This window comes from Eucalyptus grandis, chromosome 10, assembly GCF_016545825.1.
Source record: "Eucalyptus grandis isolate ANBG69807.140 chromosome 10, ASM1654582v1, whole genome shotgun sequence".
Taxonomy (NCBI): Eukaryota; Viridiplantae; Streptophyta; class Magnoliopsida; order Myrtales; family Myrtaceae; genus Eucalyptus; species Eucalyptus grandis.
The window spans coordinates 37,789,002-37,815,478 of record NC_052621.1 but is presented as its reverse complement, the minus strand read 5'-3'; the positions used below and the strand labels follow the sequence as shown (position 1 = coordinate 37,815,478).

The 26,477-nt window shown below is 39.8% G+C and overlaps 3 protein-coding genes across 6 annotated transcripts; all 3 read left to right on the top strand.

Moving 5' to 3' along the window:
- The first annotated feature begins 10,866 nt into the window (after positions 1-10,866).
- On the top strand, positions 10,867-13,414 carry LOC104424197 (magnesium transporter MRS2-1). The gene is given in 6 exon segments (XM_018864144.2): positions 10,867-11,417; positions 11,774-11,896; positions 12,031-12,178; positions 12,181-12,291; positions 12,294-12,361; positions 12,460-13,414. Coding segments are annotated over 6 exon segments (1,038 nt in total). The 5' UTR covers positions 10,867-10,952; the 3' UTR covers positions 12,583-13,414.
- Positions 13,415-17,425: 4,011 nt separating this feature from the next.
- LOC104423234 (chaperone protein dnaJ 8, chloroplastic) lies at positions 17,426-19,025 on the top strand. 2 transcript variants are annotated; one of them, XM_039303163.1, is made up of 4 exons: positions 17,426-17,877; positions 17,998-18,066; positions 18,630-18,852; positions 18,918-19,025. In XM_039303163.1, exons 1-3 carry the CDS (start codon positions 17,659-17,661, stop codon positions 18,822-18,824), a joined length of 483 nt encoding a protein of 160 aa, XP_039159097.1. In that variant the 5' UTR covers positions 17,426-17,658; the 3' UTR covers positions 18,825-18,852; positions 18,918-19,025. The 2 variants fall into 2 exon arrangements, with proteins under 2 accessions (XP_039159097.1, XP_010034039.2); XM_010035737.3 differs by having other exon boundaries at positions 18,630-19,013.
- A 3,170-nt stretch (positions 19,026-22,195) lies between these two features.
- LOC104423233 (magnesium transporter MRS2-1) lies at positions 22,196-26,446 on the top strand. Of its 3 annotated transcripts, none has more exons than XM_039303937.1 (6): positions 22,196-22,420; positions 23,762-24,501; positions 24,846-24,974; positions 25,110-25,445; positions 25,539-25,586; positions 25,905-26,446. In XM_039303937.1, the coding sequence occupies exons 2-6, from the start codon at positions 23,776-23,778 to the stop codon at positions 26,133-26,135; spliced, it is 1,470 nt and encodes a 489-aa protein (XP_039159871.1). In that variant the 5' UTR covers positions 22,196-22,420; positions 23,762-23,775; the 3' UTR covers positions 26,136-26,446. The 3 variants fall into 3 exon arrangements, with proteins under 3 accessions (XP_039159871.1, XP_010034037.2, XP_010034036.2); XM_010035735.3 differs by having other exon boundaries at positions 22,196-22,571; XM_010035734.3 differs by lacking the exon at positions 22,196-22,420 and adding an exon at positions 22,578-23,000.
- The last annotated feature ends 31 nt before the right edge of the window (positions 26,447-26,477 follow it).

Here is a 26,477-nt window from a genome sequence, read left to right as displayed (position 1 = left end):
TCCCAAACTTTCCATTTTTTTCAGAAATATATATTCGTTCCCATGTCCTTTGTCTTTAAGAAAATCATCAATGTAGTTCAAAGGAGTACGAATTCCTTTTAGGCACGATATAACCGGTAAATATAAGCGGGGCTTTGAACTCTTACGAGGTCCGCATCCTCGATGATTTCTTCCTGTTGTTGATGATCAACGCCTTGAGGACTAGATGGAGGAGAATGACGCTGTTGAAAATGTTGTGGGCTCGCTTGTCGTTCCGGGAGTCACTTCATCTTCGTAATATCGAAGTGCGTAGGCCCCTCACTCATCCGCCGTGGTCCCCCGTTTGCAATTCTCAAGACTTTCTTGAAGATGACATATTTCTCAGTTTTTTGGAAGATTCCTTGCTTGACTTTCCCAAGAAAGATGACAATTTTTGAGGATTAAACGAAGAAGACAAACGGGAATGGAGGATCGATGCTTTCTAGGGTTTTTGAGAGAAAAGTGAAGAGGAATCGACAGTTCACGATCGGTTAAAAGAGGGATAAACGAACCGTCATAAAGGAAATAAAAATATGCCTTTTCAAAATAACTGTCTTTTTCCGCAAAAATAGCCATTTCAAAATAACTTCCTTTTGAAAATGAAACGATGCAATATTTACGTCAATTAAACATAGCAACAATTTAAACACGGTCGACGATCGTACCTTTTCAAGATGAGATTCAAGAGAGAAAGACTTACACCGACGGACGTACCAAAACCGTCTTTCGATAAAGTCTTGTAAGTCCGAGTCTCGAAAGTCTTTAGACTTTGATATACTCATACTTCAAAATGTTGAGTCTGGAATGTATAGACTCAAATTGATTTTTCTCCAAAGGCTTTGTGAATATATCCGCCGTTGATTCTTTGAGTCAACAAATTGAATTGAAACATCTCCATTTTGAACATGGTCTCTAATAAAGTGATGTCGAATCTCTATATGCTTTGCTCTTGAGTGAAGAATTGGATATTTGGTGAGGTTGATAGCGCTGGTGTTGTCGCAATTAATCTCCATGCATGAGTCTTCAATTTCAAAGTCTCTTAGCTGTTGTTTTATCCATAGAATTTGCGAACAGCAGCTTCCCGAGGGCTACATACTCTCAAGCTTCGTTGTTGAAAGAGACACAGTGCTTTGTTTCATTGAAAACCAAGACACGTCCGCTTCCAAGCAGCGGCGGGTTCCCGAAGTGCTCTTTCTATCAACTCGCAACCGGCCAAATCTGCGTCTGAATATCCCGAGAAGATTAAAGTTTCCCTTCTTAGGATACCAAAGACCGATGCTTGATGATGAAGCAACGTATTTAATGATGCGTTTCGCAGCACGAGATGGGATTCTCTAGATCTAATTGAAACCTAGCACGGATGCAAACACTCAACAAAATGTCGTCTAGAAGCGGTAAGATAAAGAAGTGAACCAATGATGCTCTGTACAGCTTTTGATCAACTTTCTTCCCTTCTTCATCTTTATCTATCTTCAAAGAACTTGACATCGGTATGTCGGTCTTTTTGCACTTTTCCAGTCCAAATCTTTTGACAAGATCATTAACATATTTTTCTTGATAAATAAAAGTTTCTTCCTTCAATTGTTTTACTTGAAGACCAAGAAAGAATGTTAACTCTCCCATCATACTCATTTCAAATTCATCCTGCATAGACTTAGAAAATATCTTGCACAGATTTTCATTAGAAGATCCGAAAATAATGTCATCCATATATATTTGAAGATTATAAACTTACTTAACTGTCGTACCAAGCTCGAGGTGCTGGCTTTAAACCATACAAAGCCTTTTTCACCAAGACCGAGTCTCGGTTTCTTTGGGTCTTCAAACCTCGGTGGTTGTTCCACATAAACTTCATCTTGGATAAATCCATTTAGGAAGGCGCTTTTGACGTCCATTTGGAATAACCTGAAATTCTTATAACAAGCAAACGCAAGTAACGGTCGAATAGCTTCTAACCTTGCTACTGGAGCGTAAGTCTCATCATAGTCTATTCCTTCTTCTTGCGTATATCCCTTGGCCACGAGTCTTGCTTTGTTTCGTACGACTTTTCCTTTCTCATTCATCTTATTTCTGAACACCCATTTAGCTCCAATAACAGTTTTACCTTTTGGTTTGGATGTCAATTCCCAGACATCATTAATGCTGAACTGTCTGAGCTCTTCTTGCATAGCTTCAATCCAGCTTTCATAAGATAAAGCTTCTTCTATGCTTTTTGGTTCAATTTCAGAAACGAGAGCCATAGCACTAGACTCTTCTCGCCTTTTGGATCTGATGCGAATTCCTTCATTCGCCGATTATAAGATCTTTGGGATGACTGGACTTATGCTTCCAGTTACTTGTTGATCTGTCTGGTTGATGATCTCTTTCTTTGTTAGGATCTTCACGAACATCCTGAAGCTGGTTTTTCAGAGTCTGAGATACTGAACTTGAGGGAAAAGTTCAGTTATCTTCAACTTGAAAAGTTCTGCTCTGACTCTACAGAGGCCTATGCTGAATTAACTGCATATTTCTATTCAAATCTAAGCTTTTTGAATGCGAATAGATTCTCGTTCAGCGTTAAAGACCAAGATTATGTTGTGGATATGAATATGGCGAGATGTGTTAGAAGTCGAAAGATGAAGATATCAACCAATCAAAGTTTCCATTGCTCGGGCCACTCTTGAGCGGTGAAGGACGAGGAGAACGAGATGAAAAGATCACCTACTTAAGGATGGGTGCATTCAACATCTTGCTTCACAAGATTGTGATTAATTGCCTCCGACCGAAATCAACTTCCAAGACTAATGTTTCAAGTTCGAGGCCAAGCCGATGTATGCCATTCTCTTTGGAAAAGGTTTTCTCTCCCTCACACCGTGATGTTTCACATGTATAGAGCAATGATGAAGGACAGAGGTCAACTCCCTTACCCAAGCCTTGTTACGAAGTTATTCGGACATCTCGAATATTCAGCCTCCACAAATCTTTTTGTGTTCGACCATGCGATCATATGGTGGTAGGACTGAAAATGGTGACCAAAATGCGTCGAAGGAACCGAGCAAGGAGTTGGAGAAATTCAAGGAGAAGACTCTGCAAAATCTCATCAAATCTCTTCTCAGCTAAAAGAAAAGGGAAGGAGCCCATGGTTGCTCCATCCAAGAGAAGAAGAGCTCTCCTCATTGAGGATGAAGATGATGAGGAAGACATCACCATCTCTGCATTGGCTTTGAAGAATTTAAGTCGTCCTGTTCCACAGAAAGAATCGGATCAAATGACGAAAGAAGCGAGAGGAGAAGGAAGAAGAAGAAATAGAAGCTGAAAAAGAAACAGAGAGGAGGAAAGACCGTAAGAAGAAAGAAAGCGGAAGAAGAACCCGAGGAACACTCTTCTCCACCGTAGGCATGGAAACGGGGGAGATCGGGAGAAAGGAGTGAGGTCTTCATGTCCCGATGCAAGTGAAGGAGTCGATCGCTCACCAGAAACCCGAGAGAATGTTTATGCATCTCGGTTCCAGAAGAAGGTCATGAAGTTTCATCGCCAAACCCGTGCGATTATGCGATCCACCATCACCGCATTCACTCCATCGATCGAGCCGGAAGCAAGTACTCGGACCGATAATGGAGTAGATTTTCGCAGAATCATGGATATTCTCTTGGAGATGTGAGGTCAAATTTATGCCTTGGAATGCGAAGTTCAAAGCTTGAAGAATGAAGGTCAAGCTTATTCCTGTTCATTGAATGATAAAATGCAAGCCCTCTCTGTTCAGAATCAGGCCAATGCCAAGAGTGAGGAGATTGCACAACTAAAGGAAGACTTTAAAAGGGAAGGCATCGTTCGGTCTATGAAAGATTTCCAGCTTGTCCGCGTTCCTAAGCAATCTTAACTTCATCTCATCCTTTTTAATGATGACAAAAAGGGGGAGAGATGCAAGATTTGATCAAAAACTTTTCATTCATTAAACTTTTAATTGTTTGTTGATTTGTGATTTGTGGTTTGAACCTGTTTGACTTTGTTTTGTGTCTGGATGTCCAGGAGGTCTTCGGACTTTAAACAACAGAGTCTGCAAGCCTTCAGACTAGACTGATAGAAACGTTTTGTCAACTTCAAAACACTTCAAGAAGATTTCTCCAACAACAATGAGTTTGACTTGAAAATATGTTAGGAGTTTGTTATGAATATGTGAGGGATATATGAAAAATATCTTCAGAGTCTGAATCAGTTTCAGTTTCACTGGGAGTTTGGTAAGAAGGAATGATACAAAGAGTTTGTTCAGATGGTTCTTCATCAACAAAGAATAAGGATTTAATATCATCATTTTCAAGAGAAATTCTAGTTTCATTTTCAATGTGATGAATTAAGCGATTTTGACATTTTCTCGCTTGAGGACAATTTTGGCAAAGTGTCCTTTCTGATTGCAGATGAAGCAACAATTTGATTTCTTGTGGCCTGTGCAATCTTTTCTTTTGCGTAGGTATCGTCATTTCTTCTTTCTTCGGAAGTTCTTAGGGCCATGTTTGGATTTCTTCATCCAGAACTTCTTGAAGTGTTTCTTCTTTCGAGAAAACTTTCCACAAGTACCATCACAGTCTTGTTTGGAACATTTGATCGTCAACTTTTGGTGAGAGCAAGCTGTCTCAAGGGCTTTGTCATCTGTGATGTAGGTGCGGACCATCTGGCGTTTTAGGCACAGTTCTTCAAGGCATAGATGGATTTCTTGCTGTATTTCTCCTAGGGCAATATCTTGTATTCTCCTTTGTCTTCCAAAAAAAGATCTTTCAACCATCTGGGATAGTTCTTTAGGGATGGAAGTCAAGAAAACATGCTTTAGATTTGGATCAGCTCCAATATGATAAAAACTTTTAAGCATTTCTTGATAATGCTTATCAAGATATTTCTTTTGGAGAGAGCAACATTTTCTTTCGAAAAATTTTCTTCTTTTCATTTCTATAAGATTAGTGGGTTTTCCCACAAATAAATGATATAAGAAAGTGATGGCATGGCTAAAATCATGTGACATTAGAAAATGAATCTGGTCTTTTTACGACATTGATTTCCATCAAAGTTTGAGGCTTCCTGTAAACCTCGTAACAAAGTTGTAAATGACATCATTCATATCATGATTGGTGATGGACTGAGTATTCAACCAAGTATGAAATTCTTCGAGTCTTTCTAGTAATTTGTGATAGGGAATATCATCGATGGTGAAAAACTACTTCGATGTCATGGATACATTTTGTCCAAGATTGTTTGTCTGAACAATCTCTAGTTCAGAGTAGTTTGATTCCATATCCTAGTCTGGAGGATCAGCCATGAATATTGATAAAGTTACTGGCGCAATAGGGAGGGAATCAACAGCAGGGATTGAGAAAGATGAAGATGACGAAAGGGATGCTGAATCTGATTCAGTATCAAAGATAGGAAAAGCTTGTTCAGTTGGAAATAGAATCTGATCATTCGGAATGGCAGGATTAGGCTATTGGATAACAGGATCAGGTTGTTCTTGAGTACCCAAATCCTTTAGAAAAGATTCTAATGGATTGGATAGCATCATCTGGTCTGGCCTTTCTTTTATAACGATCAAACTTGATTCTGTAGGCATTTTTTCTTTTCCTTTGTCCTTTCGTAATTGATTCAAGCGATTTCTCATTTCTGCCATATCTGGTTCTTTTTTGAAAGAATCTTCTGGAATGACAGCAAAGATAAACGTTTGGGGTGGCGGAGGTAAATACCTTGTTCTTACTGTAGTTGCAAATGGATCAAAAGGTCTAAACTTTCATTCTTCAAGGAGTTGGATTTGTCTTTTGAGTTTTTCTTTCTCCGGCTTTGGGCTCTCTAAGTGATGATACCTTAGATGTTGTCCTGATTCCAAGGCATTAAGCCTTTTTTGGAATTCAGAAACCATTTTCTTGGTGGTCTCATCATACTTTCGAAGATCTTGTTGCACATTCCCAATCTTGGAATCAATTGCTTTGAAAACATTGTTTTGTGCTAACAGAGTCTCCTATTGTCAATTTAGAACAGCTTTAGCAGCAGGAGTCTTTCTCTATCTCTCATGTTCATCCACATCAGTGGGGATAGGTATTTTAGGAGTATGGTGGTACATGCCCTGTGGATCAATGAATTCTTCTGGAGTGGGGAACGAAAGTATAGAACTTTCTCGGACAAGGGGCGAAAAATCTGTTTCATGGAACATGGCTATGGAGGAAGAGAGTGGTGTTCTTGCTGGAGTCTCAAGTGGGTAAGAATGCTTCTTAGCCCATTTTAAGATTGGCTTATAAAACGGGGAGAGAGCTGGTTTTTTCTGAGGAGGAGATGGTGGAGGTGACGGTGGTGGAGTTAGTGAGACCAAAGGTGGAACAATAAACTCTGGTGGTGGGGGTGGTGCGTAGGAAACTACGAACTGGTATTTGTCATACTCACCAAGAGTATCAACAGATGGGTCTCTATTTAAGTATTTTTGGAAAATGGCATCTTTTCGTTTTCTCCTCTGAGGTGGGGGTTTGTCATATGGATTTATCTCGTCAGGGGATTTTATGCAATAAGAGCACTGGCAAAAAGGATCCCAAAAACAATGACCATACTGGTCTTTGTAGTAATGGACTGGATGTCCATCACCATTAAAGTGTCTAACAAGCTTTTTCGGATCTGGCTTGGAAATTGATTTAGGAACACATGGTTCAACTATGAAGAGGGTTTGGAAGATGGATGGACTTTCTTCCTTTTCCTTGCCAAATTTGATGGAAACAGTTCCATATTTCTTTCGGATGAATTTAGAATCCGAAGACTAGAAGGGCTTGTTATTTTGGTGTAGCTTTTCATAATTAGTGATCCAAGTCTCTGGGAGGAGAGTGGCTAACTTCTCCTTTGGAATTTGTCTGGGAACATGGATATAGGAAGCTTGATCATTTTGCATGGAGATGAACAAAGTATCTTCATTTCCATTGTTGAAATTTAGATCAAAAGCATGGTTCTGCACTCGGTACACCATTTGGTAATGAAGTGTTGTAGCAACAGAATCAACAATTTGAGGAGCTCCAGTGAGCTGAACCTGTATCTTCATAAAATAAAGTAATTGCAAATCTGAAAGAACGATATTGAAGTTAGGATATAGAGTCACAAAAACTGTGCTAGCATTCAGAGTAGTTTGGACAGTGCCAATATAGGCATGTTGGTATTCTAGGAATCGGGTATCCAATAACGCTATTCTAGCAACAACTAGTAAACCTTTGTGACCATGAAAGGTGAGAGCAAAATGAACAGCGACATAATGAACATGAGTATATCCTTGTTGAGCCCATTGTCTGGGAAATTCTGGAGAGATCTGGAGAGTAACAAAATACTCATTTTCAGTAGCAGGAATGGGGTGCTGGTCAAATTTGGAGGACTAGACATACTCATTTACTTGCTTTGGGGTTTGGTGTATAAGTTGGCGAATGGAGCGGATGGGTGAAAATGATGAGATGGGTTTAGCAAAAGCGGAATAAGGGTTCATAAGAGGAAGTTGAGTTTCAGAAATCTTAGTTTTGTCATTAAGAAAGACTTCATAAAGATAATCTATCTTAGAAGCATTGGAAACGCGAAAATCTGAAGGGGTTGAGGATGAAGGAGATGGAGCAAGAGAAACAGGGGCTTCGAGGATTTCTGATTCTATGGACATGATGTAAAGAGATCTTCTCAGCACTGGATTCTCCTACCAAGCGCATGGAACTGATAATATTACAAACAAAACCATGGCTTTGATACCATGAATGGACCTAGACTTAGAACCAGTGAAGACGGAGTCAATTTCCTGCAAATATGCCTTTCCATAGTGGCGAACAACTCTCGTTCAAGCCCTTCAAGGATAGCCTTTTAGCAGAAAACCACTCAGCACTAAACTCTTCTTAGTAGGCTAATGATGTTTAATGGGTGTTTAATTTAATTTAATTAGGAATGAGGTGGTTAGTTAGATTAGATTAGTGATTTAATTAGTTAATTATGCATGCTAGGTGGTTAGAATGGCTTAGTTAAGGACTAAACAAGCTGCATTATTTATCTAGAGTGGTTCGAGAATTTTTCGGGCCCATTTCGGTATTTAATTTAGCAATTACGGCCTAGGTTAATATTTGGTATTTAAATTGATTTATTTAATTAATTTTAGAAATTATTTAATTATTAAATATTTTTCTAGAAATTAGACAAGGATAGCCGGTGACTAGAACTTCGTGCTGATTGCAATGGTATGGTTAATTTATGCAATTGAGTGTTAATTTGTGCAAATTCGGTGCTGATTGGATTTTTAGTCTTTTATTCCAAAATTTGTTAATTTCCAATATTTATTCAGAAAATCCCGAGTGTCGGATTTTAATACCAAAAATGGTTTTATATATTATATAAAACAGTAGGATTTTAAATAGAAAGATATCGATTTTTCTAGGTTGAGTTGATTGTGTACCCCACACACGACTATTTTACCATGTATTTCTAATACGAAAGAAAAAGGCTAGGTTCACCACTTGCCGCGGTGGCTCCGTTGGATAAGGCTCCGTTGATCCTTGCCTCAAGGTGAGGGGTTCAAAACCCAACGGAGGCGCTTGGTGCCTTAACCGCTTGCACGGGATGGTGGTTCCTTCGTGCGGCCCCAGGGTTTGCCCGACGGCTGCCGGCTATACGGGTTTCCTTAGGTCATCATAAAAAAAGAAAAAAAAAAGGCTAGGTTCATCATTTTAATTGAGGCATTTGAGTGCAATGCACGGTGCCCTAGGCCATACTTGAGTGATCGTGTGTTGGTTAATAGAACCCGTTCTTGACTATTAAGCTGGACGGTAACCCCTATATGGGACACCCCTAGATAATGGGAAGCCGATCGCAATAGATTCTGGACACGTGCTCATTCGGGAAAGCCGTCTAGGAAAAATGTAGTAGCGCTCAATGGTGTGAGACATAGCCTAGCAATGCCAGAAGACAGCCGAACAAAAAGCAGGCCGTGCTTTATGCCGAGATCAAAACTAGGAACGCGTGATTAATTGAGTTGAACGCGCCGGATTATGAGACAAAATTGTGTGGCACGATATGTGATGTGTCATAAAGATTTGACCCTATAATTAGGACTCTTGTACTTTGTTATAATTGAGTATGGCGTTCCTATTGATGAGCTTATTTGTTGCTCATGCTTTCATGATGTTTGTGATATGACCTACAGGGTAGATCTGAGATGAGATGAGTCCTTATGGTTGTGTGATTGTGTGATTATGACGTTTCTAGGCGTATTTCCCTCATAATCGGGGTTTAGAGTGTGAACTCGCTGAAATTTATATCTCACCTCATTGTGGGCTCAATCTTTAGGGCCGTAGAGTGGTGGACCTAGAGCCGAGCTGAGAGAACCCGTAGGACAGCCTCTTTTAGAGAGTTAATCTTTTGAAATCTTTTTGGTATAGACTTTTGTATATAACTTAGTATGTTTATAAAAGCATGTTTGTTTATGAATCTGTTGTCTTGCTTTTCTATCCCGAGATGGTTATTGTTTTTTTTTTTTTTGGGTCCTACTATATTCCTATTTACATTCGCTCTTGCATATGCAATAAAATGAAAGAGAAGGTGGGGCGATTCGTCCATGTTGGAAAGTCGCAAAATTTTATTGACCAGAGAGGGATGGACACACGCTCGAGGATCGGGGCGTGATAGTTGCAATAAAAAATTAAGTTAAGAACAATAATATGAAGGAAAATTTAAGAATTTTTTGTATATTTTAACATAATACCGATAAAGAATATATGATTTTATTTATAAGTTTTATTGGATGACAAGATAAACATAATACCAAATATATACTAATCAGAGATATGTACAATCATAAGAAATATATAATGTTTAGACTCATCTACATGACAATATCAAATGAAGAATCACACAATAATAAGATAAAAATGCGTAAATATCTAAAAAAATCGAGGCATACATTGTGGGTCCTGACCAATGTAATTAGGAGTAAGCAGTTCCAAGTTCCTTACAAATCCCGCCTAGAACTGGAACTTACTTTCGGAATATAGGTTCCTCATTGTTTAGAACTTGAAACCTACCCGTCGGAACCTAGGACTTGGAACCCACCCTGTCACAGGTTTTAGCGTCAGTTCCAAGGTCCAACAATGTTTTTTTTTTAATCCATTTTTAGTTAAACAAAACGAAAATGAACGCAATAATAATAAACAAGCTTGTTATTCATCAAAAAGAATACAAAATGAACAAAACTATTAACAGAAAAAAATGAATTCTTGGCAGGGAATTCAATTAGATAGAAGTAGGGAGGAGCGAATCTAAGTTTCGTACAAGTTCCACCTGAAAACTTAAAACCTACTCGTCGGAATAGGTTCCTCATTTTTTTGGAACTTGAAACCTATCTTGCATACCCTAAACTTGGAGCCTATCATGTCATAGGTTCTAAGATCTATTTAAGTTCTACTTATATTATTATATGAACGATTATAATTCACTAATCATAATTTATATTTAGATACACAAAAATTATGAACTTTAATAAAGTAAAAATCTTAGCCATAAAATGAAAACTTAGATTAGTTCTTTTAGATTATACATTCATCATCGTACAACATGGAATATTTGAATATCACACAGAGACATAGACTAAGAAAAATATTAAAACTTATTCCAGGTTGTAGGTTACAGATTCTAAGTTTTAGGTTCCAAGTTTATCCAACTAATAACCTGGAACCTACCCGTTGAAGATTCCTCATTTTTTGAAACCCAGAACCTATCCTGTATACCTTGGAATCTGAAATCTACAGGTTCCCACTTGTCATACTCATCCCTAAATGTAACGACTAGGCTCATTTGAAGGCCAAATAGTTGGGTCTTTCACCTGCCCCCACAATTAAGGTTCGGTCGCTGATTGTTGTAATTTGGCGAGTTATGCTCTTTGCTTGTTGCCCAATTTCAGCTCTGAAGACTCAGTGGCAAACCGGATGGGGCGCGGCCAAGGCCTTTGCTCCTGGTTTCACATTGAAACTTCTGGTAACTCAGAGGTCATTGAGGTGGATAAGGTCACAATGATGCTTCAGCTTGATCTTCCTGCCCAGGATTTACGCTTGCTCAATCCATTGTTTGTGTACCCCTCCACCATTCTTGGTCGAGAGAAGGCAATTGTGGTTAAATTGGAGCAGATTCGGTGTATCATCACAGCAGATGAGGTTCTGCTTTCGAATTCCCTTGATAGCTATGTTCTACTGTATGTTGTGGAGCTACAGCGCAGGTTGACCACAGCTGGGGTGGGCGGAGTCTCGAATTCTGAGAGTGCTGACTTGAGCCAGAGAAGGGGAAGTAGAAACTTCCACAATATTTTTGGGAATGCATCCCCAGATCATCTTCCCTTTGAATTTAGGGCACTTGAAGTAGCGCTTGAAGCTGCCTATACTTTTCTTGATTCTCAGGTTTGGGAAAGATGCTGATCGAAGCATAGATCCAAACTTCATTTTTTGAGAGCTTCGGTCAGATTGTCTTTTATGTTAAGATAATGCTAGTATTGTGTCTGGACTGAATTGCCATAAATGAGTCATGACTCATGTCTCGGTATCTTCTAAGCTGATTTTGCTGTTTTTAGTTGCATTAAAGGCCGTCATGGAATGCTTTGCTTTGATTATTAGAATGGCACTTCTGTACTGTGTCATGGATTCTCGTAACAGTAAGATCTACTTCCATGGATAATTTCGACGTCCATTTAATCAGTTCTGATTGATTCGAAGTGAGCTGAGCAAAGGAGTAAAACCATCATATTCATATTCTATAGGCATCAGAACTTCAGATTGAAGGTTATCCTTTGCTAGATGAGCTTACTTCGAAGATTAGCACGTTGGAGTGTGTCCGTGCATTTAAAAGCAGACTCGTTGCCTTAACAAGGAGAGTGCACAAGGTACATGGAATATATGTCAATGTTGTAATGAATTGTCCTGGTGAATGATATCAGATATCCTCCCCCCACCCACACACGCAGCCTTACTGGGATTATTGGTTTCTAACGTTTTCCTCTTAAATGTCCCAATGTAGGTTAAGGATGCGACTGAGCAGCTGCTGAATGATAAAGGACAATTGGCAGAGATGTACCTCACTCAAAAGAAACCGAGGATGCAGCCAACATTTTATGGTGACCAGTCTATGTTGGGAAGCAGATCAACTGATGGTGCTTTATCAGTTTCTGACCAGTTTCTCCTGTTGCTTGCCCTCCAGATTGGTGGAAGCCGGAGAGAAGCTTTATCAATGCCAAGAACCAGCACGAGGGCATGAGCAGTTCAGAAAGTGCCGAAAGAACATAGAACTTGAGATGTTGCTGGAAGCATTTCTTGTTATGATTCAAAGCACATTATACAAGTTGACCTCGGTATGGCATTACCGTTCTCTTCACTCAATGATTATCTTTTGTTTGATCTGGAAGTAGTACAGGACACTTACAGAAATTTCTTATTGCCCTTGTTTCAGATGAAGGAGTACATTGAGGACACAGAAAATTTCATCAATATTCAGCTGGGAGGTTGTTCCTGTCCTCTTCTCATTTTCTATTTCATCTCGAGTTGTAGTTTGGTAGGGGGCCTTATTATTTGAGTGAATTTGACTAGATCACTAAAGTAGACATAGGCAGATGATAACACATCTCAGTTCAATGCTATTGATGTTATGAAATTTACTCATTTTTACATTATCGACGCCATGGAAGGAAGAATAAGCAGGCTCTTGATCATTCTGATCGTTTATCAGCTTTGAAACTCTAGCCCTGGTCTTCAGACAAGTAGATTAGTATGTCCTGTGGAAGAATATAATTTAATGTTGGAAATTCCTCTTCTTCAACTTCATTTAGTGTACGTGAAAACTTTTGCAGGACAGTGTCCGGAACAAGCTAATCCAATTCGATCTGATGTTGGAAATTCCTCTTCTTCAACTTCATATAGTTTTTGGATGGTGTTATCATTAGTAGCTAATATTGTATGTTGGATAGGATAATGATGCTCAGGTTGCCTTCACTAGGGAAGAATGAACAGTAACTAAGGCAAGTGTTTCTAGCTATATGCAGGCATATAATTTGTCTAAAGATCACAAGCCGGACCTTGACATTGAGAGAGAGAGAGAGAGAGAGAGAATTCTTCAAGCTGGGGGTTTCATTCAAGTTGGAAGGTCGATGGAAGTTTGAATCTAGCAAGAGCTATTGGCTCTACTACTAGTTTTTATTCTCGATGACCAGTTGATAGAGTAGAGGGAGTCTCTCTCTCTCTCTCTCTCTCTCTCTCAGCACGCGTGTATGCATGTGTGTCCATGGACTTTTATAGGGTTCATGCCGTCCAATGTGAATTGGGGACGTAATATCTGTTGGCTGCAGGAGACGTGGAATTCAAGCAGAACAAATCATTCCCAGCTGAAAGACAAATTTCAGCTGCAAATCCCGACATAACTATTGTATGTGATAGCTAATCAAGATATAATCTTGCAGTCTTGTGAGGGTATCTACATTTCTTTTCAATCAAGATGGTTGAACTGCTGTTGACTTTAATGCAGGAATTTTTTTATGACTTTGGCCATTTATAAACATTAGTATTTATACTTACGATTGCTTCTATTGCGTTTTTAAACCCTTTTCCCTCCTTTTTCTCCAATTTTGTAGATTGAGCTCTGTGAAGATGATGAGTTCCTTGTACTAGCATGCGGCGGAATATAGCGCTTCATTACATCCTTTTGCTGATGTCATTTTCTACCGACAAATAATCTTCCAGCCAACTATGTTTGTGTCCATAAGCTTGCTTAGCAGGGATTGCATGTCAAGCCAGCAGCTGCTGGACTATGTTAGGGAACAGTTACGCACGGTACATTCTTAACACTTGAGATATTAGGTTCCCAAACTGACGGCAATGCAGGAAAACTCGAGAAGAAAACCTAGGCATTTGCTAAATGAAAAACTCTGCAGAAAAGCAAACTTCCAGCTTTCTGTGAGAGAGTCTTCGAGAGATGTTTGACACCCTCTGCTGGCAGTGAAGGATTGCGACAACATGACCATGATTCTAGTTCAGTTTAAGAAATCCTCCACATCCAGCAGTTCTGTGGAAGTGCCATCTGCGGCGTTCAATCACCTCTCTGAGCCCGTCATGTGTTTGGAAGAGCCGGAAGTGAAGGTCTGAGCCCTTTAATGAATGGAAGGGCCACCTACACAGAAGGTCTAGGAGAACATAATTTTTAGATCCGATGCCTTCATGTAGTGAACTATGGCAATTCTGTAAGTGAGTTTCTTCCTTCTTGAGTAGCAGCGGAGCACGTGTGAGAAGTCCTGCCGAGGTTGCATCTCCTTCGCGCATCACTGTAAGAGTGGCTACTTGGTCTGGAAATTCATTTGAAGGGGGGGGGGTTCATCTCAGAGAATCTGCAAACAAGATAATGTAATTATCGACAAAAACACTGGAGTGATATTCGGAGCACAAGGCTCACCTCAAAGAAACACCACGGATGTTGATGGTTTTCTAATTTCTCATAAGCATTACGCTTCTTTTGTGTCTTGTGAGTGTATCTGCGAATTCATTTTATCTTTGTTAGAGTCGGTTGCCCAGTTGAACGCAATCAAATCGGATGCATAGGATCGGTTGAAAAGAGAAACTTATCGTATTAGCAAGGAGCATCGTCTTTTGCGGACGGTGATAGGTTTGGTCTTTTTTTCATCGACTCGCTCTGGGAATTAGATAGGTCTTTTTACACGTTTACGACCGACTGACCGTTTGGCTCGTGGGTGCCCCCTTCCCTAGTGCTGGGACGGACAACTCATATCCAATCAAAACTCAGCAGGCATCTCTGACGGATACACATTATCATTCGATATTTGGCTTCCTCCGTTAAGGATATATTTTAAGTATCTTCACCGAGAATATTCACGTCTAAGACACTTACAATTACTCCCAAGCGCATGCCGGTGTAGTCCCGCGACCGTAAAATGCTCGCTCCGTTGTGTATCGTGCGGAATCACGAAGCGGACGGGTTACAGTAGTCGTGCATTTATGTATATATTAACGCAACGGGAGCATGTCAATACTGATCTAAAAATTTCTTCGCATGTTTTTAACAAGTAAAACATGTTCTTTGACTAGCCCGGATACGTAGAAGAGGCGTGCGTAGCGTACCATTTCGACGCGCCTCATTCACATTCTCTATTTTTTAGGCGGACGTTGTACAGGTGGCCTTACACTTCAGCACGTGGCGGCCATCTACGCGTACATAAATATTCGTCGTTGACGGCTGAAGATCGATCAGCATCGGATCCACGTGTCGGTCTACCTCCCCCTTCTTATCCATCCATCCATCCCCACCGCCTGAAAAGCGCAAGACCCCATAAATTCTCAGAAAACAAACCCGTGAATTGCCGCGGTGGAGGGCCCCATCTCTTATCCCATCTTCCCTTTCCCCATTTTAAAGGGCGATTGATCTTTTAATTTATGGGATGAAGCATGGGGAGGACTCCAATCGAAAAGGCCGCCTTGCATTATTGGAGCATGTGACGTTAAAAAAATAAAACATGGGCCTTTCAACCCTACCGACGTACGACCTTTGGCCGTCTCTGCCAACACCCGAATCGAATTCAGACCGCTAGATCTAGATCTAAAAACCCTCATTCCCCGCATGCGAAACCACGCGTCCTACCTTCCTGTCAATTCGTTCCGAAAGAAAAACCCTAGCAAGCCGACCGTGACCTGTTCCCCCCATTTGGCCCGTATAACAAAAACCGCCGCGCGACTTGACCTCGGAACTTGGAATTGCTTGTATTTTCTTGTTTGGTTGCGTCTCGCCTTTGCGTGTCCCTCCAGCTAAAAGGCCCCACGTTTTGTAACACCTTTTTGAATTCGAACAAACAAACAAAACATCCGTTGAAGACTAACTACAGTCCGTCCCCCACGAGTTTCATGAGAAAATTACCAAATAACTCATAAATTTATTACATTTACACCAATTTAATTTTAATTCTTATAATTAGGCTAAGTCAATTCCAAATCTTTATATTTCACTCTCGTCCGGATTGACTTGATGAACTTAATTGATAAAACATGAAGATGTTAAGAACTTGATCTTGTAATGAAATTGATATAAATATAATAAATTTTAGATTTTTTGTAAAAACTTCTTCAGATTCCTCTATTTCCATGCCCATTATCAATCAAGCACGGCATGAACGAGACTTACCCGCTTCATTTTGACCCTGTAATTGCAAAAAAAAAAAAAAAAAAAAAACCCTTCTTGACAGCGACCGGATGCATGATGACAAAACACTTCCAATTTAGAGAAGGCTCGTAGAATCGACAAATACGTACGTGAGTCTACTGATTCAGAAACCGGAATGATGGAAGCGATGTGAATCCCATTCTTTCTTTTGATTTTATAATACGAGCCCGAATAGACATATACGATTCGAAAGTGACGCATTTAGTTGTTGGTTCTTTTTAAGGGGTCAGTTGAAGGAGCTTTTAGAATAGAGTGGCGTTCCCATCTCTACTTAAGGCTAAGCGTGTCAGTCAACGTATGAATAAATAATACAAGAAAATTCATCCTTTGAACGTAGGCAGCTCTCCGTGGCAAAATAACAAAGAAAGGAAAAATTAGAGCTGTGGGACCCGATCATAAAGCTTAGAGCACCCAGGTGAGATATAAGGGGACTATATGGATAATTATTGAGAAATCTTTAAATTTTTCAATTTTATCAAATTTAGTATCAAATATTTTTACGGTTGGTCAATATAATCCTTCCGTTTTATTTTTGCCAAAAATTGTTGACGTGCTTATTTACTTAACGCCGGTCATATGAGACATGACTTGCATTTCACGTTAGCAATTCAAACCAAATTTGATCGTTACTATATTGATAAATCTTCAAAAGGGGTATGTGACTTAATTAGTAGAATTGCAAATGTTAAAATTAAATTGGTTGTCGTATAATGAGTTTAGAATTTTTTTTCCAAAACATTAGGTATGATATTGCTTTTATGTCAGGAACTTTTTAAGCTACTATAAAGCGCATTTTGTCAAATTGAGAAGTAAGAAAAGCGTGCCGGTAGTGAGCCGCCTCGACAAAATTCACCGTTATATTTCGTTTCCTTAATCTTTCTATGTTCTTTTTCTGGTGAAGAGTCAGCGCGCGCAAACGAGCACAATTAGAATAGCACAAATTCGGAGGAATATTCCCCATAATTATAGGAAAAAAGAAAGAGAAAAAGGAAAAATCCAAAACCACATAAGAAGTGTCATTTTCTGATACGACGCTGACTAGGCATCCAAAAAAAAAAAATACCAGATAAGAAGCAAAAAAAAAAAAAAGGAAAAAGAAAAAGAGAAAAAAGGACCGGTCGCTTCTTTCCACAAAACACGACATCACACGTCAGGCATTAAGATAAGAAGCTCTTCCCTCCCTCCGTCCTCCTCACTCTCTCCCTCTCTGTCTCTCTCTCTCTCTCGCTTTCTCTCTCTATATATTTAGCGTCACGCCTCCTTCGATCCGACCCTTCTTTCTCTATCCGTTGCCCATTATTCAGACCAGATCCCATTGTGAGCGAAACCCATTTTGGGGAGCTTTGTTTTGCGTAATTGGAGTCGAAGGTACCATCTTTTTGGTGCTCCTTTCGGTCGTTTTGGTGGGGGGAGAGAACGAAGAACGTTACAGCAATGGCTGCTTCGGTTGTCGGCGTGATGGGAAAGAGCGGTTCCCAGTGGATTCGGGTCGGAGACCGGAAGGCGAAGAACGGGGTCGGTAGGAATGGCGGGGTCAAAGTTTGCTGTTCTTATTCTTCTTCTTCGGTGCTGGATCCGTACAAGACCCTGAGGATTCAACCCGGCGCTTCTGAGTCTGAGGTCAAGAAGGCCTTCAGGCGGCTCGCGCTGCAGGTTTGGTTTTTTTTTTCTGTGCCCTTCGTTCTCCGGATCTTTTTTAAGGGGGAATCTGGCTTAAAGTTAGGACCTTTATGATGTTTGATTGACGTTGGGTTGTTCTTGGTTCGTTTTCAGTATCATCCGGACGTTTGCAGGGGAAGCAATTGCGGGATGCAGTTTCATCGGATCAATGAGGCGTACGATGTAAGGCTTCCATTTTCCTGTCATGTTTCTTTGGGCTTTTTCTTTTGTCTTTAGCTGATTAATGGATGTCGATCAAGGTGGGTCGGACATTCGTCTGGCAGCTTTCGTTCCATTCCGATGAATCTCGAACCATTTATCTGAAAATGTCTTAGATTATAGTGATTGATGAAGTCATGAACCCACACGGTCATCTTTTTAGGTTTTAGTATTCCCTGAAAATGGTGGGTCAGGAGGACTTGGTGTTTTGTCCTGTTACTAACTAATTTGATCAATGGAATTTTAAGTCACCCAGAGTGGAATACTTCACTACTTGTCTGATGATACATCATGTTGCCAAAAAATGTTTAATGGGTATTTGACTATGAATTTGCACTAGAATAAAGATAAGGCCTTTAATGATGCTGAGTATTTAATTTGGAGATCAGTTGAACAAGACCAAAAGAAAAAACATCTAGAGTCACGAGTACTGCTTGTTCTTGAATCTTGTCCTGGGGGATTTTGCTTTATGTCTATAAGAACTGGTTGCCTGAATTTGTTTTATTCTGATATTTTAATGTGTGCAGGTTGTGATGAGCAGTTTAAGGAGCGAATCTATTGAGCAAGAGATGTATGAATCATCATCATGTGCATATGAACAAGGAGGTGATGAGGAGTTCAGAGGGATGAACGATCCTGAATGGGACATGTGGGAAGAGTGGATGGGATGGGAGGGTGCTGGAATTCGTGATTACACCTCTCACATCAATCCCTACGTCTAAAAATTATTTGTATCTTTCTTTGTTCTGTTTCTCAATAATGAATAGTGCCCCGTATAACACCCCAAAATAATGATGGGGTCTTCTTTTGTATAAGTAGTAGAAGTAGGGTGATGGGGTCATTGTTCTTTGTACATATTATGCAATCTCTAATGGAAGAAGTAGCCGAAGTTTAAAATGATTTGGGGTTAATATTGTATTGAAGTAACTTGTTACATGTCTTCCTATCGTTTCTGCATTGTCCATCAAAAAGACTGCTCGTGAAACTACAGATATTCTGAAGGGAGGCTCAAGTTGGTGTGCGTTTACTGTTCTCTTGATCACTGTAGGCGCTAATTGTCCATGATTTGTGGCCTTACAAGTTGATTGCAAGCGAGAAGATGCTTGAAATTGGGCATAATGGTTAAGTCCTGGATTTATACCATCTCCTTGCAACTCAGAGAATGCGGGAGGGCCATGCTTGGATATTTCAAATCCAGATGGAATTTGGAAACCATCTCAAGCAAAGTGTAGGGTAAGGTGACTGCAAACACTGGATGAACCAAAACTCTTTTGATGGTTCTCCAGGCCGAATATATTAAACAAATTTATGCAGAAAGAATGGGCTCCGTTGAGAAGCAAATTCAGTTAAGCCAGAGGCAATTATATGGGTTGATCCAGGTTCTTCAATCATACTTTGAAGCTGCCCATTAAATATTGAGCCTAATCTCATTGCAAGAAGTGGCAGCCTTGGCCCTCATTTCATACGTTTTGAAAACTCTCGGAATGATCTACTTGGCCACATCTGTGTGGCTAGTGATAGTGAATTCGAACCGTGGTTGGCCTTTCTGTTAGATTAATTGATTGGCAATTAGGTAATGAATATACAACCGGATAAAAACCCTGAACGATGGCCGACCAGATCCAACTCTCCGTCATCAGATTCAGGTTCACATTTCTGTGCATCAAACTTTGTTGCTCTTTTTATCTGCCATTTCTTCATTGGTTAAGCTCAATTGTAGTGCTTTCCTCCATGATGCCCCCTCTTTTATCGGGTCGTTTACCTTTTTGGTAGGAAATATTGCCGTTGATTTGACTGCAATAGAGAATCCGTCCGCATAATGTGGTCCTTGGTTTTGTTCTTTATCTTATAATTATGCTTTACCAAACATAGAGAAAGCGATGTGTCATTCCCAGGTTCACAAATTCTCTAATGAAGGAAAATACTTCATCATATTCCTCCCTCAATAACTTTGACTGGACTCCACATAAGAGGTTATAGACTCTAGCTTCTTCATCCTCCATCATGGTGGAGGAAAAGTTTAGGGAAATCCGGCAAGAACCTAGAGTGGGATACAAGGTGAAAATGCTCGACAAAATAAAGCACCATGGAAAACTGACAAACAGGACGCAAAAGGAGGCTTAAGAAAAGGAATATTCAATTCTAAGATGAGCTTACATTATAATGGAACAGAGGCTCAGTTGCCTTAAGAAACTCTTAACTTTAACTCGAGTCCGAATTTTCGCTTAAACTTCCTTTTGTTTCATATAAAAGACACCAACTTTAAGTGGGTTCTAATATTAGTCCAAACTATTCTCGTCTCATAAGAAAGCTCTTGCTTTAGGATAGTGCCTAAATCTAACTTCTCTAAATTCGATGTTCTTTGTTTTATAAAATAAAATAAAAGTTTGAGCCAAAATTGATATATGAATTAAAAATGATGCTTTTATGTGTGATAAAAAATAGTTTGGATAAGAATTGGAACAATTTTCTAAATCTGGTGTTTTTTAGGGAATTAAGCCATAATATACCTTGCTTCTTGTGCATATTTTGTATTCCCTTGAAGTAGACCCATTAAATGGGTGGGTCGGGTCGAGTCGGGTTATAAATGGTCTAATCCAAATCGACCCATTAAACCCGATTATGACCCATTTATTATAGTACAAATTTTTTTACTTATACCCAACCCATTTAACTAAACCTAAGAAAGGTTATTTATGATGATTTTTTTTTTTTAAAGAAATGGTATTGCTAAAACACTTTTATGCAACAAAAATTTATTGGACTATTTTATATATATATTTTTTTTAAATCGAATTTTAATTATTTTTTGTAGTTTTAAAAATTGAATTTTTAATTATTTTTATTTTTATTTTTTAAGAATATAATTTTTCTTTTTCTTTTTCTTTTTATTTTTCTTCTTCTTTAGCCGATTGCCGGCCATGATGACGGCCAACGGCTAGCCACAAGCGAGCCTCGAGCTCACCTAATGCCGATGAGCTTGAGGCTTGAGCCTCAATTGACGCCGGCGAGCTTGAGCTCTCCCCTCGCCAAATTTGGCGAGCTTGAGACTTGCTGGATTGGCGAGGCTCAAGCCTCACCTAGCAGCCACCGGCCGTCACCATGCCGGCCACCAGCTAAGGAAGGAGGAAGAAGGAAAAAAAAGGAAAGAAAAAAAAAGAAAATTGAAATATAAAAAGTAATTATAATTTCGATTTTTATAAAAAAAATATTTTTGTAAATTTAAAGAGGGAATAGAGAGATTGTAAGGCTTTGGTTAAAAATGGGTTTTAAGTCTAACTTATTTAAGACTCCTTTAAAACCCATCTCTCTTAAGTTTTTAATTGTTAAATCCATTTAGCTAGTTTCTTCCAAAAATAAGTGATCCATATATGATCAATTTATGATTTAAATGGACCCATATATGACCAATTTATGATTTAAATGGGTCATATATGGGTCTAAAACCCATTTTGCTATCTCTACCTTGAAATAAATGCAATATTTTTCAAAAGAAAATGAGTCAATTCTAAGATGAGCTCGGTTAAATTAGAATATCGTGGGGATGATTAACAAGTGGGGGCAAAAACTCAGGCACAATTTACATTCCGTAATGTGCTCACATCCCGAGATTCCTCAACAAAAACAATCATTTGTGAGATCAATTAATTCTTAATTTACACCGATCTCCAAATATCAAAGGAATAATTACATAAATAGTCATTTAATATTAACTCAAATGTAATGTCCATTTAAATTTCTCAACTATATGAAAATATTTAATGATGTCCTTCAATTAATTTAAATTTAGTAACAATATGGAATAAATGAATATGTAACAAAAATTTAGAGATCATATCAAACAAATTAGAAATCCAAAGATGACATTGTATATTAGGATATTGTTTAGGGATCGTGTTGAATAAAATTAAAACTTCATAAACAATTATGTACGTTAGGCCAAAGCCATTTAGGTCCTTTTTTTTATAGTATCAAATTAGATCTTCTGCTGGAAAACCTTTAATTCCCCACTCCGAGGTCATATCATAATCAGAACTAGAATGCCAGCTTTTCTGTAATTTTAAACTATAAAAGCATTAGAAAAAAGGGATGATTGCTTGCTGTTGCTGTCTTGGGGGAGTCTTTCGGAGGGCGACACTCTTCCCTTTTTTTACCGAATTCGCATCCGTCGTCTTCGATCCCACGACGCTGTTCTTCCTTCAATCCACCCGCGTCTGCTTCGTCAATTCCCATTCGATCCGATTTGGAGATCTTTCGTTCGAATTCGAAGGACCCCCGACGTCAAAATTCCGACTTTGTCTTTGTCCCGACATGGGAGGTTCGTGTCTGCTCCGCTCCTGAAAAAGACCCCACGCATTGGGACCGTGCTCGTTCCGACGTTCTGGAGTCGGCCCGTCTCTTTCATCCCCACCTCGTGCTCGCTCGATAGCTCCTTCATCCTCTGCTCTGCCTTTTTCTCTCTCTTACGGGTAGTTACGGAGCTGGGGTCCTGTTCTTTCATTTAAAAATTCGATCTTTGGGGCATGCGGACTTGATTTGGATTCCTTGTTTCGTGGGCGGTACTCTGGGTTGTTGGTTTTTCTAATCGGTCCTGTTGGTTTTTGGTTTTCTGTTAATTCATGGGGCGATTGTTGTTTGGTCGGTTCTATAGTTTGCTTGAGCTGAATGGTGTCTGAGATATCCGTCGGAAAGATATGTTCTGGATTGCTACGGACGTGTATCCGGATTATATGTTTGTATAGCTCTCGGGATATGATCTGTTCAGTTAGAGCGCTTCCCTCGACCCAAAAGGCGCTAGGCTTGCGTAAACTCAACATGATCCAATTTTGCCAAGACTCTATAGCCAGCACCACTTATATGAGCAATGAGAACGCGACAAATCCAATTCGAAGAAAAGTGTAAGTCATGTTGATTCGGTGACATTCAATCGCACAGAGGAAAGATATCTGTGTAGAAAAGAAAGGAGAAATGGTTTTGATTTAGTTTGCTTTGCCTAGGAGGGATGTGGGAAAATTTTGGATTCATTTCCAGGAATAGGTAGGAAAGCGAATTCATCCTTTCGAAGGCTTAGAATTGGAAGGACATTTGGAAGACAATGAGTCCTGGTCGGTCAGAAAAGATGAGATGTGTGAGCTTGTGTTCTAAATTGATACTTGAGTTTTCTCTGAAGCTGTCAATGTGGCCGAATTTTGTCTGAATAAAATTTTAGGCTATAGATATTTGTTTTTCTGGTCAGGCTTCTGAGAACAAACTGTCTGTTAACAATTGTTTTCTCTCTTGAATTGGAGTGGGGACTTGGGGCACTGTGGACCATAATAACTGGCCCTTCTAGTTTGCTCCTGACATCAAGACTAGATATACCATTTGAGATAGACTGATATTCGGATTATTCTTCAATTGGATGCTAGTTGTCGGTCGGTGATCCACATTTGTATTACTTATCTTTACTATACATAGTAGGGCTACCTGTTTGGTCGTGCGCATACTACTGTTCTTATTTTATGTGTTTTCATTTTCAAGCCTCCACTTTGTTATATGCTAATGGCTAGGCTCATTTTAAGGCCAAATGGCCGGTCTTTCATTGGCCCCACAGTATATGCTTTGTTTGCCAATCGTTGTATTTTGGTGAATAATGCTCTTGCTTGTTGCTTAATTTCAGCCTGGAGCTAATCAATGGCAGACCTGAAGGAGCGTCTCCTTCCACCAAAAGCAACATCAGTGGCAGACCTGAAGGAGCGTCTCCTCCCACCAAAAGCAACATCAATGGCAGACCTGAAGGAGCGTCTCCTCCCAACAAAAGCAGCGTCAATGGCAGATGTGAAGGAGCGTCTCCTCCCACCAAAACCAGCATCTGCTATAAACCTTAGAGAGTCATCTTATAGACCATCCGCATCTGGACGCCAACCTTTCCAAGCTGTGGATGTTCTGGGGCTGAAAAAGCGGGGCCAAGGCCTTCGCTCTTGGATTCGCGTTGACACTTCTGGTAACTCAGAGGTTATTGAGGTGGACAAGTTCACAATGATGCGTCGGTGTGATCTTCCTGCCCGTGATTTACGCTTGCTCGATCCATTGTTTGTGTATCCCTCCACCATTCTTGGTCGAGAGAAGGCAATTGTGATTAACTTGGAGCAGATTCGGTGTATCATCACAGCAGATGAGGTTCTGCTTTTGAATTCCCTTGATAGCTATGTTCTACAGTATGTTGTGGAGCTACAGCGCAGGTTGACCACAACTGGGGTGGGTGGAGTCTGGAATTCTGAGTGTGCCGACTTGAACCGGAGAAGAGGAAGTAGAAACTTTGACGATATTTTTGGGAATCCATCCCCAGATTATCTTCCCTTTGAATTTAGGGCACTTGAAGTAGCACTTGAAGCTGCCTGTACTTTTCTTGATTCTCAGGTTTGTGAAAGATGCTGATCGAAGCATAGATCCATGCTTCATTTTCGAGAGCTTCAGTTCGATTCGTTTCTATGTTAAGATAATGTTAGTATTGTGTGTGGACTGAATTGCTTTAAATGAATCACAACTCACATCTCCATATCTTCTAAGCTGATTTTGCTGTTTTTAGTTGCATTAAAAGTTGTCATGGAAGGCATCGATTTGATTATCAAATTGCACTTAGTTTCATACTGTATTAGGATTTGAAGATCTGCTTCTCCCGATTTTGGCGCTAATTTAAGCAATTCTGATGGATTTGAAGTTAGCTGGCAAAGTAGTAACACCATCATATTCATATTCTGCAGGCAGCAGAACTCGAGATTGAAGCTTATCCTTTGCTAGATGAGCTAACTTCGAAGATTAGCACATTGAATTTGGAGCGTGTCCGTCGATTGAAAAGCAGGCTCGTTGCATTAACTAGGAGAGTGCAGAAGGTACCAGGAAGTATATATTATTCTTGTGATGACTTGTGCTGGTGAATGATGTCAAAGCTTTATCTCTCTCTCTCTCACAGAACCTTATTGGGACTAATGGTTTCTAACATTTTCCTCTTAAATGTTCTAATGTAGGTTAGGGATGAGATAGAGCAGCTGATGGATGATGATGGAGACATGGCAGAGATGTACCTCACTGAAAAGAAACGAAGTATGGAGTCAACATTTTATGGTGATCAGTCTTTGTTGGGATACAGATCGACGGATGGTACTTTCTCTGCCTCTGCACCAGTTTCTCCCATTGCTTCCCCTCCAGATGGGCGGAAGCTGGAGAAGAGCTTGAGTATTGCCAGGAGCCGGCATGAGAGCATGAGGAGTTCAGAAGGTGCCACGGAGAGCATAGAAGAACTTGAGATGTTGCTGGAAGCATATTTTGTTGTGATCGACAGCACATTAAACAAGTTGACCTCGGTATGGCGTCACCGTCATCTTCATTCAATGATTCTCTTTTGTTTGATTTTGAAGGACGGAAACTCAGAACTTTCTTATTGCTACTTGTTTCAGCTGAAGGAGTACATTGATGACACAGAAGATTTCATCAATATTCAGCTGGTAATTGTTTCTGTCCTCTTATCATTGCTTGCTGCATCTCATCAACTTGTAGTTTCTTAGGGTGCCTTGTTACCTGATTAAAATTTGCCTAGATCACTGAAGTAGACATAGGCAGATGATAACACATCTCTCTGTTCAATGCTATTTAGGTTATGTAATTTGCTCATCTTTACATTATTGAAGCCTTGTAAGAATAAATAAGTAGGCTTTAAATCATTCTGATCAGTTATTGACTTCGTGATTCTCACGCTTGTCTTCAGAGAAGTAGACTAGTATATCCCATGGAAGGAAATAATTTGATGTTGAAAACTTTTGTAGGACAATGTCCGGAACCAGCTAATCCAATTTGAGCTGCTGCTGACAACCGCAACTTTTGTAGTCGCCATCTTTGGTGTGGTGGCTGGGATCTTCGGCATGAACTTTCCGATACCATTATTCAATAATGCAGCGGCCTTTGGGTGGGTCCTCTTAATTACAGGAGCAACTGGGATCATCATATTCATAGCATTCTGTTGGTTCTTCAAGTACCGAAGACTTATGCCACTATAGACAGACATGCAAGGATTGGATTTGCCTTTAGAGGAATTGTATAATCATTCATCAGCATCATTCTTATAGTCAGTCGATGTGTAACAGTATAATTCGAAATGAGAATGGGCTTCTTTCTTGGGGCGATTCTTTGAATATGTTGCTTAATTTTCTCACACTATAGAAGGCTGAAGAATGTCTCACCCTTTGTGACTGGGCGCCAAATGTCATTCCTGCATCAAATCATGTAGCGAGCACAATGTCTTACAAATGGTTTGCTTCTGTCCTGTGAACTCAAAATTGGGTGGACGAATGAGATGGATTTGATGGCACTTTTTTTTTTTTTTTTTAGTCCTACTCTAC